The sequence below is a fragment of the Gavia stellata genome, chromosome 1 (assembly GCF_030936135.1).
Source record: "Gavia stellata isolate bGavSte3 chromosome 1, bGavSte3.hap2, whole genome shotgun sequence".
Taxonomy (NCBI): domain Eukaryota; kingdom Metazoa; phylum Chordata; class Aves; order Gaviiformes; family Gaviidae; genus Gavia; species Gavia stellata.
The window spans coordinates 3,005,773-3,019,425 of NC_082594.1; the positions used below are offsets into that span (position 1 = coordinate 3,005,773).

Genomic DNA, 13,653 nt, shown 5'->3' on the forward strand with positions numbered 1-13,653 from the left:
GAGGCAGGCTGGTGTGACATGGGGCAGGTTGGCCTTCTGTGGGGCAAGTTGGCACAATGTGGGGCATGTTGGTGTGATGTGGGGCAGGTAGGTGTGATATGGGGCGGATGGACGTGATGTGGGGCAGGCTGTCCTGCTGTGGGGCAGGCTGACGTGAGGCAGGTGGCTGTGATGTGGGGCAGGTTGGTGTAATGTGGGGCAGATTGGCCTATAGGCTGGGCAGGTTGGCCTGATGTGGGGCAGGTTGGCCTGATGTGGGGCTGGCTGGCGTGCCATGAGGGTCCAGCCGAGGGACCGCACGCTCTCGGGGACCCCGGGCCCGGCCGCCCCCAGCGCGGCGCCGCCGGTCCCTCAGCAAGGCCCGGGCCGCGGCGGGGCCAGGCCGCTCCCCGTTGCCATAGCGACAGCCCGCGCGCCCCCCCCCCCCCCCCGCGCGCACCCACCCAGCAAAATATTTTCGTCCCACCACGTGATAAAAACAGCTCCCCACACACGTGACGGAGGACGAGCGATGTCACTCAAAAACGCTTTCCCCCAATCATCAGCCGCTCCTTCAGGCTCCGTCCCGCCTTCCGGAAGTCGGCGCTCCAATCGGCGCCGGCTGCCGTGCCAACGGTTTGACAGAGGCCGCGGAGAGGAGCCTTGATTGGCGTTCCTTTCAGCCGGTACGGATTCAACGACGCGCCCGAGCTCCCGCCTCGGTGGAGCGCGGGCCAATGAGCAAGCGGGACGCTCCTTCCCGCCCGCCCCCCGCCGCCCGCCCCCCAGCACTGCGGTAATATGGCTCCGTAGCGAGCGGCCCGGGCCGGTGCTGCTGCCGCCATTAACCCCTGGGTGCCCGGCGGCGGTGGCGGCGGAGCGGCCCGCGGGGCTCATGCGCAGGCGCTGCAGCCGTTGCCCGGCCGTTGCCCTGCCGTGAGGATGAGCTCGGCCGCCGGCCCCGCCGCCTTACCCCCGGGCTCCGCCACCCGGGCCTTGCATGTGGAGCTGCCCTCGCAGCAGGTACGGCGGCCCGGAGGAGGCCCTCAGCTGGGGGGGTGCCCTGAGATGTAGGGGGGGTGCTCCCTGAGGTGTGGGGTGACGTGAGGTGAAGGGGGGGTGCTCCCTGAGGGGATGGGGTGCCTTGAGGTGAAGGGGGGGTGCTCCATGAGGTGTGAGGGGCCCTGAGGTGAAGGGGGGGTGCTCCATGAGGTGTGAGGGGCCCTGAGGTGAAGGGGGGGTGCTCCATGAGGTGATGGGGTGCCCTGAGGTGAAGGGGGGGTGCTCCATGAGGTGATGGGGTGCCCTGAGGTGAAGAGGGTGTGCTCCATGAGGTGATGGGGTGCCCTGAGGTGAAGGGGGGGTGCTCCCTGAGGTGAAGGGGGGGTGCTCCATGAGGTGATGGGGTGCCCTGAGGTGAAGGGGGGGTGCTCCTTGAGGTGATGGGGTGCCCTGAGGTGAAGGGGGGGTGCTCCTTGAGGCGATGGGGTGCCGTGAGGTGAAGGGGGGGTGCTCCCTGAGGCGATGGGGTGCCTTGAGGTGAAGGGGGGGTGCTCCCTGAGGCGATGGGGTGCCCTGAGGTGAAGGGGGGTGCTCCATGAGGTGATGGGGTGCCCTGAGGTGAAGGGGGGGTGCTCCATGAGGTGTGAGGGGCCCTGAGGTGAAGGGGGGGTGCTCCATGAGGTGATGGGGTGCCCTGAGGTGAAGGGGGGGTGCTCCTTGAGGTGATGGGGTGCCCTGAGGTGAAGGGGGGGTGCTCCTTGAGGCGATGGGGTGCTGTGAGGTGAAGGGGGGGTGCTCCCTGAGGCGATGGGGTGCCCTGAGGTGAAGGGAGGGTGCTCCATGAGGCGATGGGGTGCCCTGAGGTGAAGGGGGGGTGCTCCATGAGGTGATGGGGTGCCCTGAGGTGAAGGGGGGGTGCTCCCTGAGGTGAAGGGGGCTCTGAGGTGAAGGGGGGGTGCTCCCTGAGGTGATGGGGTGCCCTGAGGTGAAGGGGGGGTGCTCCCTGAGGTGAAGGGGGCTCTGAGGTGAAGGGGGGGTGCTCCCTGAGGTGTGAGGGGCCCTGAGGTGAAGGGGGGGTGCTCCATGAGGTGATGGGGTGCCCTGAGGTGAAGGGGGGGTGCTCCCTGAGGTGAAGGGGGCTCTGAGGTGAAGGGGGGGGTGCTCCTTAAGGTGAAGGGGGGGGTGCTCCCTGAGGTGTGAGGGGCCCTGAGGTGAAGGGGTGGTGCTCCTTGAGGTGGAGGGGTGCCCTGGGGTGAAGGGGGCTGCTCCCTGAGGTTCGAGGTGCCTTGAGGTGGAGGGTGCCCTGAGGTGAAGGGGGGGTGCTTCCTGAGGTATGGGGTGCCCTGAGGTGAAGGGGTGGAGAGGTATTCCTTGAGGTGTAAGGAGGGGTTCCCCGAGGTATGGGGATGCCTGAGGCAGAGTCCCTGAGCTGATGGAAGGAGGGTCCCTGAGGCAAGGAGTTTTAAGCACCCGTCTCTTGGGCTGGTAGGAAGATGGGAGTGTGAGGTCCCTTTTGCATGGAGCAGGGGTCTGTGCCCCTCACCTGCCAGTACTGGAGAGTCAATGGGGGGATTCCCTCTCTCTGAGAGGTTGCTTTTGTGCCCGTAGAGGTGCTGGGTACAAACTAAAGCTGGGAGCTGCAGCATGGATAACATCCAGATAAATTGGCTTTAATCTTGGGTGCCTGCTGAGGCGGGAGCAGCTGGGGTGCCCTCTCCTCTCCTGCGGTGTCTCTTAACGGGGTGGGAGGTGAGCATGGATAAAAAGTATGGTGTATTCTGAATAGTGGTGAAATGTTCCCTCCCCATCACATCCTTCCTTCAGCTAACTCTGTTTTTCCTGTTTGCTGATAGTTGGCTTTTGGTTTACTGGGCAACCGTCCCACGTTTTAGTTTTGGAGAGCATTAGGAGCAAGGTTAAGTGAGGAAGTCTAGGCTCTGCATGAGGGTTTAGCAATCCATATCAAACTAAGTCTGTGGCCTTTCCCCTCTTGCATGCGGTGACTTCTATTGTACGGGAGCTTAAGAGGTAGTGGGGGGGGGGGGAATAATTACTTAGCAAAGGCATGCTTTTCCTTAGAAATACTGTAAGATGTGAGTCTGCACTCGAAGTTTTGGTTCATTGCCTCGGTGCAGTCGACGTTATTAAGAAGTAGACACATGATCTCAGTTACTTGAGCTACGTGTTACCAGGTGTGAAAATGAAGAGTTACTAGAGAAAAATCAATAGATGTCAACTTGCAATGAAGATATAACTGCTCCTTGGATAAACGTGATTTACCAGACATTCACTTAGGGGCAAAGGGAGGGAATGGAAGTGATTCTGAGCCATCGGAGCCGTGCAAGTATTGACCCTAATTTGAGAGCAAGTACTTCTTCTGAACTGTGGGCCTGTTCTATGTTAAGGAACATAAACATGAGCACTGCTTTGGATGAACTTTACAGGGAGCAGTGGATCATTCAGGAGATCAAGCATGGCCTTCTCCCTGCTGAATTTTTGGTTTTATTCTTTCCCAGGCTTGTGCAAGAACCAAGTGAATGCTGCAGGGAGAAGCCTTAGTTATTAGTCATTGGACTTCATTTGTGAAAGTGAGACCAAAACACAGTCTTTTTTTCTAGGAGCAGAAACTTTTCTAGGAGTTTGTAGGAGCGGAAACTGAATCATCAATTATAGGATGTTCCAGTCGAGTAAATATTTAGTTTTAAGCCATGTAGGATGCTTGTATGGGTGCTGAAGAAATGTTAATTGTAGCAAGTGTAAGGCTGTGACAAAGTCTGAGGTATTGTTTTGCTGTGTGCTCTGCAAATATAAGGACCATGTGCTGAGGTATCTGTATGCTCTGTCAGTGATTGCAATTGAATCAAGAAGCTCCGAAACGACAGGCAGTTACACTGATAACAAATCTTCCTCTTTCACTGTATTATCTGAGCTTAAAGGTCTGTTACTGAATTGCAAGATACCTTACCTTGAAGGGGCTAATTACCCTGAAGACATTTTACTTACATGAAAAAGAATGGAAAAGTCATTCCAGTCTATTGTACCACTTCTATAATGCAAAAATCTGGCTGATCCGAGTGTGGTGCTATGTAATGCAAGGTAATTGTTTTCTACCTGCCAGCACAGAAATCAACTCGGTGATTTGTTTTAGTGGGCAATTTTCTCTAGAACACCCAGTACTGCGTTTTTTGACTATAAGGATGAGAGTAAGATGGTCTGAGTCATGGCTATAAATCTCTCTAAAGATCAAATTCTCACATGTGAACTTAAGGTGAGTGCTTTTAATGACTGCAGTGACTTGTTCATTGGTGACAGCATGACCTGGCCTAAGAATGGCTTTTGCTGGTGTATTCTGTGTTTTAAGTGGGAGAAATAGAGCATATGGCTGTAAAGAAATGCATCTGGTTAAGCATAAAATTCCAGTTTGTATCCCTAAGTAATTGTGCGAGGAAGTAATTTTCTTTTGCTGGAAGAGTGAGGCTAACAGAACTGCAAACGTGTCGTGAAATAGTTACACTTTAAAAGCAGAGATTCTTTAGCATTATCTCTTCCTAGTTGCTCGGTGCAAGAAAGCCAGGGGTGTCATGATAACTTACTGATTTCTAAATGCTCAAAATGAACTTTTCAGCCCTGTCACTATAAGCAGTTCAAAGCAATGGGGGGTGGGGGAGACAAACCTTTCAGACTCTTATAGTCTAGATGGAAGGGGTTGGGCAAAAAAACGCAGTCTTAACATAGAGAGCCAGTCATGCTGCAGTCAAATGATCTGTTGAATGTTACTGTGCTAAGTGCTGACCAAAACAGATGTCATGTGTGGTTTTCTAGAGACAGGAAAGCACATCTTCGTGGACTCCAGAACTAGTGCCTCCAACACTTCAAACTTCTCCTTCATGCTGGAATTGATAAGGTTTTGCTATCAATTCCAACATTAGAGAGACTGAAGCTTTTAATGAACTGTGAGATAGTGTTTTAAGACCTGCAAGCTTGAAGTTGAACTGCATGTACTGTTGTACAAACAGCTGTACTGATGCACAGTTTGCAGTGACTGATAAGGGAGTTGTAAGGAAGAAAGAGAACCCATACTTTTTTTTTAAACACATGATTTCCAGTCAGTGTGTGGTTCAGGCATCCAGTCACATCCATGTCCATAGACTGAAGCATCCCTCTTGTCTAGATGGCTAACCAGGGCTTGAATAAACTATAGGCACAGTTGGTTTTGGGTTTGGGTGGCGCAGAGGAGGATCCCTCAGAAATAATGGCTAGAATAATTTTGGAAAATGACAAAAAATGTCCTCTACTACTTCATTGTGATAAAGATAGATGACAGAAGAAAAGCAAACAAAGCCCAATGTGGATTCCAGTGTTGCAGGTAAGTACTAAGTCATATGTGCAACAGCTTAGCACTTCTGTGACTTGGCTCATTGTAAAGTGGTATTTCAACAGCTTGTTCCCAAGAGGTTTGAGTGTACACCAACCGCAGGGAAAATGCTCATCAGCTGGTTGCGTCTCTTCTACCAGTACTTGCCAGTTGTAAGCGAAAAAGTTTGGTCTGCTCATGTTGCTAATTTCTACTGGCCTGACTGATGATCAGCTCTAAGAAGCTTTCTTCTGAAGATCATCTATGGCTTACTTCCAAATTATAGGTGCAAAACAATGTGATGTTTAGACTGTACATAAGGCAGCCCTGTAATGGGACCACAGGTCACCTCTATCTATATCTGCTTTTTTCCCAAGGAAAACTGTTCAACCCTTGGACCCATATTATTGAATCCTTGATGTAAGCGATTTTCTGCTCACTGGAGATAGCCTGGGTAATGGGGAAAAAAGCTAGATATTATAGATACTAGGGGATACACAAGGAGCTGTACATGGAGTTAGGTCTTTTCCATCAGAGGTTTTGGTTCCAGTTCAGTGACAGTCAATCACGTTTCAGTATGCCCTGTGTAGTGATGTCCGAGGTAGGTTTCCAAGATGAGCAACTCAAAGACTTTGGATGTATTGTGTGGGAGGGTGTGCGAGGGAGTTGGATATGCTCTGGTGGTGGTAGGAAGGGAAGTGGTAAACTCCACCACTGTGCATAGCCGTGAATAGCATTAGACCAAAGTCCAGGTTACCCAGTATCTTCTATATCCTTCAGCTCATGGACATCTTTTGTCAGATGGTGAAAGTTTCTCTGGAAAGGAGCAATGCGCTTTCAGCTGCAGACGTCAGAAGCAGGTGTTTAGGGCAAACATTTAGTGAAACTTCCCAAGGACACTCTGTAGCCTCAGTTCAATTTCAGACTGGGATTCATAAAGAACCAGTTGGAGTTTGATGGATTTCTAGGAGCCCAGGAGCAATGCTTAGCAAACATGGCTCTGGTGGCTTCCATACTGTTTTAACTCTAGGAGCAGCTCACATAGTGCGGGACAGAGGTTTGAGATGATAAGGGCAAGGGACCTGAACTGGTTCCGTGATGAGCCGTGTGAGGCTTCCTTGCACTCTGAACTTCAGCAGAGCATCACATTTGGTTATACTCAGTACTGATGCAGACTTGTCGGACTAGATGCATGTTGGTTTCATGAAATGCATGTTGGCATTTTCAGTAGCCAGGTAAAACTATCATGTGGCCAGGATATGTTTTCTCCCATCCCACTGCTGCTCAAACAATGGGTTATCCCCATCCTAAACCTGTTTGGCAGGGAAGGGTCCTTTGTTTTGAGTACCGAAGATGAAAATCTTATTTAGGAATTGAAAAAACTTCTTTCAGCCAAACAAAGCTCTGGAGCAGACCCCTAAGTGGCAGGAAGAAAATCCCCCAAAATCTACTTTGAACATGAAGCCACGCTGTAATGTTTTCCTTCCATGAACTGGTTGACTGTAATAAAGGGGTTGAATTCAAAGGCTGTGAAAGTCCTTTTCAGGTTTATACTCTTATTCCATGATCCTTCCTATAAAGAAATGGGAAGTTGATGACAAGATCTGAGTATCTTTGACGATCGTAGAAGTGAATATTCTATCCATTCTGTAAAATTTCTTGTACAATGAATTGTTCCATTGATCTACATTTAAAGAAATGATATACACTAAACATTTAACAGTCTTTGAGCTTTTGGAATTTTAGTAATTACACGAGCTTAACGTGCGTGCTTCAGAAACTTGCATTGCTACCCTGTTTGAACCCAGGATGCAAAGACATGGAAATCATGAGTGAAGTGAACTTTAAAGCAAAGGATGTTTTTTTCTTTTGAAAGTACTTCTGGAATGCAGGTACTTCTGGATTCCAGTAATAAATAAAATCATGTTTTCAGCAGTTGGAAGTGACATCCCAGTGTAATCCGGTACCTTGGGTATATGTTTAGATACTTGAGGCGATCCAGCTGAGTAGAGGGAAAGCAACATGAGAAGAACATGGGTGAATTAGAACAAGATTAAAATTTCAGAGTTACTTTCTTTAAAGATGCATACCACTCATACAAAACAACTTGGGTAGCATGGCAGAAACAGGTGATTCAAAGTGTGCTGCCAAATGAGTTTGAGAGGTCTTGTATGTGGGAGAAGTGAAGAAAGCTACTGTACAGGCTCAGGGCTGCACGTGTACTAGTTTTTCAACTGAAAGTGTGAAAAGAGCATCTTTTTTTGAAATATTTTTGTGTAGCTATCATTATATATTCCACTGAGTAATATGAAAACAAAGACTGACTCTTAAATATTTTACTTCCTCTTTCCTACTAAGTATGCTGGGGGAAATCAGAATAGCAGATGGAAAGTGTCATATTTGAATATTGCTTTCACTTCTCTTTGACATGTGCTGTCTTGAAATGCCGAGTGGGGAGGGAAGTGCTGCTCCAGTAAAACACCACAATGTGAGTGTTGACCTAGTGATCTTATGCAGTTGTGTCCGTGTCCAGCTGTATCAATGTCTAGTGTTTGTTGGAGATAATTTGGAGGAAATAGTTGTTAAAGTTACTGTAAAACTGTAATTGTAGCCCAAAAGGTTGGCTGTTAAGCTGGGGCTGGATTTTTGCTCTCTACAATGTACTACTTTTTTTTTTCCCGAAGGAATGCAAGTGTGTTTTGCAGACTGGATGATCTGTCGATAAGTTAGAGAGAGACCGTTCTGTCAGAAAGCTGCAGTAAATCAGTTTTGATGCTTTATTTGGGAGATTTGTGGGGGAGGTTAGGGAATATTCTTAACTGAGTGAAGGAAAGGTCTTGGTAGCTGATAACTAAAGACTCATTTACGAAGTCTGCCCTTGGTTTGTCATCCAGTAACATGATAAGCATTAACATGCTTCAGGTTATTAATCAGCCTATTCTGTTTGCTTGTGCAACTTGGTGCATACTTAAAATCAAGTGGTTCTTTAAGGTCAAAAGTGCCTTTGCTTTGATTTTATTGAGGCTTTATTCCATAAGGCCCTGTCTGCTTTTTGGGTCCTTCCTTCTGAGCATCGTCTTGTTTTCCATAGCTTAATTGGTATTCCCAGGTCATTCCCACAGCTAATAGGGACTAACGCTCTCTTGCCCAAGGTGATGTTAAGAGGCTTAAGGGACTTCTCTGAACTGCTACAGTGCATTATTAATGAGGTGGGACTTACACCCCGATGTTCTCTCTTCTACCGCATGGCGTTGTTCCCATGTTGTGTCAAAGAAGCAGTTATAGTTTTGGTCTTTCATCTTGCAAGTGAATAAATATTTATTTAGACAAACTCAGAGCAAGACATAGATAAGGAAAGATGGTATTTCTAGCTGCTGCTTCTTAAAGGTCTTGGTTAAAGATGGAAAGACTGTATATCCAGTTCCTTGTTATTTGTATCTTATATAAACACCTAGCAAGAGGAGCTTTGTCTGGCCAGCGGTCAGTGCTTGTAAGATTTTCTTAACCCCAGTTTAGAGCAATTTTTTAGGGTGTGCTGACAGGTTTTATTCTTCAGAGTTGTGGTGTTTGCCAGCTCGCTTGGTCTGTCGCTCTTGATGTTGTAGTGACCATAACTAAACACAGCTGTTGAAACAATACGCAGAAAGAACTTCATTTGCCTAAGTCCCTGAACAGGCTTATGATTTTGCTTTTGAACCCTTCCTGCTAACATTGCATTTAAGTAAATTCTGTGTTTTGAGTCTTGTTTTGTTAGACCTAACCAGCTATCCTGTTTATGTACTAAGACTGAGTACCTGTGTCTTCTGTACCTGTCCCTACCTTATGTTATAAATAACAGATTCTTTGAGTCTTTCTGCGGAGATGAGCACAAATTTTGGACATGGAAAGAAGGATGAGGATGCAGAAAATCAGTGAAGAGTGTGAACACTGTGGGCTTGCATTGAATATCTGTTTTGGTCTTCATTGTCTCATTGGTTCTGAGCTCTAAAAAGCGGTGTAGATTTTCTACATGTGATTATGGTGTACAAAGAGAAGACCTCTTCTGCTGAGCAGTTACCAGCTGTTTACATCATTGCTCTGAGGTAGAAGTTGAGGTCTGAGTTGCTCCCCAGGGTAAATTCAGTTATTTAGTGAGGAAACAGTTTAGTGGGCTAGCTAGTAAGAGAGAGTGCAAAGGAGAAGAGACCAAAGGACGTAGCCCCCTTTTAAGAGTAATATACAGCTGTTTTAATTTTTTTCAGTTATTATGTAATTAGCTATCTTAATTATTTTCTGATACTATTGCTGTTTTAATTAGCATTAAAGCAGCAGGTTGTACCATAGACTAACGTATTTTGTCAGGTATAACATTGACTTCACACATTGTGTTCTTTAACTCTGGGTTGAGCTAATGAAGGGCTGTTTTGCATTCAAGTAGCTGGAGAATAATTATACTTCTACATCGGCCATGTCAAATACAGAGATGTTCCTTATTCTTCCTCTTTCTCCCTATATGAGTTAGGGAAGACTCGATGCTTTTTGGACAACATCCTTCCATGTGCTGACTATCGTTGAAACTCTCAGTGCAGTACAGACACAGGAGTAGTTGTGGCGGAGTATGGATGATTAGAAACATGTCTTGAGCCTTAATGTGTTCAAGTGAAAGCTTCAGAGGTGTTTTCTGTCTAAAGTGAACCTTTCAAAAGCCTTTCAGATGCCCATAAGTGTAAAGGAAAGGAAGCACCTCGATTTAAGGAACTGTAAACTAAAATCCACAATTGCACATCTGTGAAAACTTTGAGCCCGTGTTTATGAAGGTAGTTTTGACTTTTCTTGTGGTTGTTTAGTCCAGGTAAATCACACTGCACAATTCAATGTGTCTCATTCCTTGCATCAAATCTTTAGGAATGTGAGGGAAGAAAGTGGGGTGTGTGTGTATGTTGCGTCTTCACAGGCAAAAATGCAGTTACATTCCTGCCGTGCATCTTTGAACTGATGTTGGCCTTGGGTATGATTCGTAGCAGGCATAACTTTTGAAAGACTGTTGCCAGAAAGTAGCTCAGTCTTGGAAAGGGAAACGAGTTACTGAACTGCTCTTGAATCCCACCACTTGACATAAGGAAACTGCTATGTGAAGGGCATGCAATTAATAAGGAGACCCACAAGCGATTCATTGAACTAATGATGGTTGTGTAGCTTTGAGGGCCTTGGTGTCCTCAAGTGTGTGCTGGAAGGACATTAAAATAGAATTCCAAAAATGCATTGTGGTGTGTCCTACAAAATTGCATATCAAATGCTTCTGCTTTGCTTCTGAAGTAGAATCACACGTGATTTCAGATCTCTTGACTCTGAGCTTTTGAAGGCTGAACTGTGGAAAACTGTTTAATTACAAAACTTCTAAATAAATCTTCCTAGGAAGCATGTAAATTGGAGTACCAGCATTTTTTCATCCTTCCTGTGGTTTTAAGTAACAACACATCTGAATAGTATCTAAACTTCCTACTCTATGTTCTTTTGATATTAAAAGCTTTGCGTACTGCATCAGACTTGACCCAAACTTTCTGTGAGGTACCTTTTTTTTGTAGTGGAGTGTATCAAATTGGAAAACAAGGCAGCTTAAAAACTTATATAAAATTGAATTAAGTATGAATTCTTGTCTACCATTTGACTTCCAAGAACTCAGGTCACATGATTGCTACTTAATATTCCAACTGGTATGGATAGGTGAAAGCAAGTAGTTAGTGAAAATCTGAGGAAGTAGGAAGTTGTAATAATGAGGCGTAGAGCAGTGCTGTGATAATAAAGCTCATGTTGCCTAAATACAGTTCATATTTTGATAGATTTTTTTTTAGAGCTAGAGCTTTTATGCTTTTTAAGAAAAGAAAAAAAAAAAATACCAAAACCCCTCAACCTGACTACTGTGAGGTATAAAGCATGCAGAGCCTTGTGTTTTTCTGTGACTTAATTATGACAAGTATTCAGAGACCCGAACAGCTGACCTTGCAAGCTCAGTTTTGTTAAGTTTGAAACAACTAGTTTTGCTGTAGTAATGTTTGTGTTGCTAACTAATCTTTGCACCCTGCTTTAATGCTAAAATAGTTGGAAGGATTTTGCTTAAATTCTTCCAGAGCTACTGTGGGTCATAAAGCAAGCAAGTTAGGAAACTCATGTGAAAGCCAAGTAAAACCAGAATATGTACCAGCTTGTGCAGAGGTCAGAGCTTATCCTGACCTGAAAAGAATTTATGGAATATTCTCCCTCGAAACAATCAGGAGGAGGGCAGCACTCTGAAAATCAGAGATGGTGTCTAGAGATGAAGACTATGTCTTAGTTTTTAACATAAGCACCATCTGATAGATAGGACGCTCCGTTAAAGGTTAAGTAAGGAGAGTTGGTGCTGAAATTGTAGCCAGGGTTGGAAGTCCTGTACAGTATGTCTTCTGCAGAAAAAAATGATTGCTTTACAGGTAATCAGGCCTCTGTGAGAACCTTGAGTGGTCATTTGTTTTAGGCAACTTTGGGCTTTTTAAGTAATTTCTGTAAATTTCGACTTGCTTGTACAAGATGGTTTCCCAGCATTCTTATGCTGATTTTACCCTTGTATATACACTTCGGGCAAAATAAGGTGGTGGTTTTTTTTTTCCACCCCTCTACTCGTTCTTTGTTGAATCAGAAATGCTCTCTTGAACCTGTATGGTGCTTTGCCATTTACATGGATTATATGGGATGTCACCAGGAATGCAGGGGTGGTGGGGTAGGGAAAAAAGCCTTTTTCCAATCCAGCCACAGATTTATAAAAATTTCTTCCTGGCCAATTGAATTTAATCTTCATTCTGGAAAACGTATTCAAATTTACTAAGTTCATTACAAATTAGACTATTCCAAGAGAATTTCTGAAACTTGCTCATGGGCATGGATGCAGTAGGCCCACTGTCATTCTTTTATTAACATCTGAAGGAGTTTTCAGCCCTAATCCTCCTTTCACAGAGGGGGGCTATATGACAGCTAGCATCTTGGATGGCTGTTGCTGGAAGAAGCTAATCTGCCTGCCTGGCTTAAGTTTTGATGCTCCTTTGACGCCTTTGCAAATTGATTTGACATGTGAAAGTCCTAATGTTTCTGCTGGGAGCAAGGATTCATGAATAGTTTTGCTGAAAGAGCCAGTGCTAAAGAGGGCAGACCATGCAACTGGGAGAGAGGGCAGGAAGAGGCAGATGTGGGACAGAAAGACAGACCTCCCCCTTTTCCCAGCAGTGAGCCATTAGATCATCTCAGCTGCTAATAAAATGATAGGCTCTATGTGATAAAGAATAAGGCTTAGTTGTTGCCCATATTAATAACCTGAGCTTCACAATTTGTACTTGGAGCCTGAGCTGGTAAGTGTGGTAGATCAATAGTGAAGATAGAAGAATAGTGTTTGGCTGTGTTCTCATCCAGCTTGGATGTACTTACATCGTTATTTTTTTTTTTTTCCCAGGGTCATCAGATTCTTGTAAGAGAATAATAAAGTGGTTAAGATGGAAGAGGAGTCTGAGCTCTCCGTGCTTGTTTTTGCTACCCATTATGTGACCTTGAACAAATAATTATGAAATTCCACGAATACTTTAGGCTGTTGTAGGTAGTCGCTGTTCTCCTTGTGGTTCCACGAACAGTCTAGACCTTATGCTGCAACAGTGCACTTCTCTCTCTTGTTTTGACTTAGTACCTTTTCTTGTCCCTCCCATCGGTGCAGTGATTTTTATTAATGGTACTGGGTTGTTAGACAAAAAAACCCAAAAAACAGCGAATAGCTTTGTCGCTTCAGTTTCTCAGGCCTGGAGGGAAGTGAAGAGTGGTGTCTGGATCAGTTTAAGCCATCGAGAAACTGCAGTGTTAAAAAAGTCTGCCTGCTCTGTCCTGCTTTTTGTGGTGGGCACATCTGTGCAGCTGTAGTGAGCTGAATTGGAGGAACTTACACAAGTTTCAAATGAACTTATTTTTTGCCAGCTTTACCTTGGTTAAATTCTCTGACTCTCACCATGAGACTGCACACATGCACAAGAAAACATTGTGTGGGATGGGATCAAGTGTCTAGATGCAGAAGGTGGTATTTTAGGCAGAGGTAGTGAAACATTATGGTATCTTAGTGTTGAGGGAACTAAAGCTGAAGGGACAGGGCAGTTTCAGTCCTTTAAACCTCAGAAGACTTGGTAGACTGAAGACTTCTGGGATCATCTGATGAAAAAGCAAAGTATTAACAGGGGTGTTGATCAAAATACTTTATTATGTAGCAGCCTGACTTGTTTATGGCCTGCGGTAAACCTGGAGAGGTTCCCAGAAAGTTGTTGAATGGGAAAACT

At 45.8% G+C, this 13,653-nt stretch overlaps 1 protein-coding gene across 1 annotated transcript in view; it reads left to right on the plus strand.

Moving 5' to 3' along the window:
• Positions 1 to 921: 921 nt before the first annotated feature.
• UVRAG (UV radiation resistance associated) overlaps positions 922 to 13,653 on the plus strand; it is a 97,414-nt gene continuing 84,682 nt past the window's right edge. Inside the window, exon 1 of the mRNA XM_059815497.1 lies at positions 922 to 1,002. Within this exon, the coding sequence (XP_059671480.1) occupies positions 922 to 1,002 (81 nt within the window). The remainder of the gene's footprint in view (positions 1,003 to 13,653) is intronic.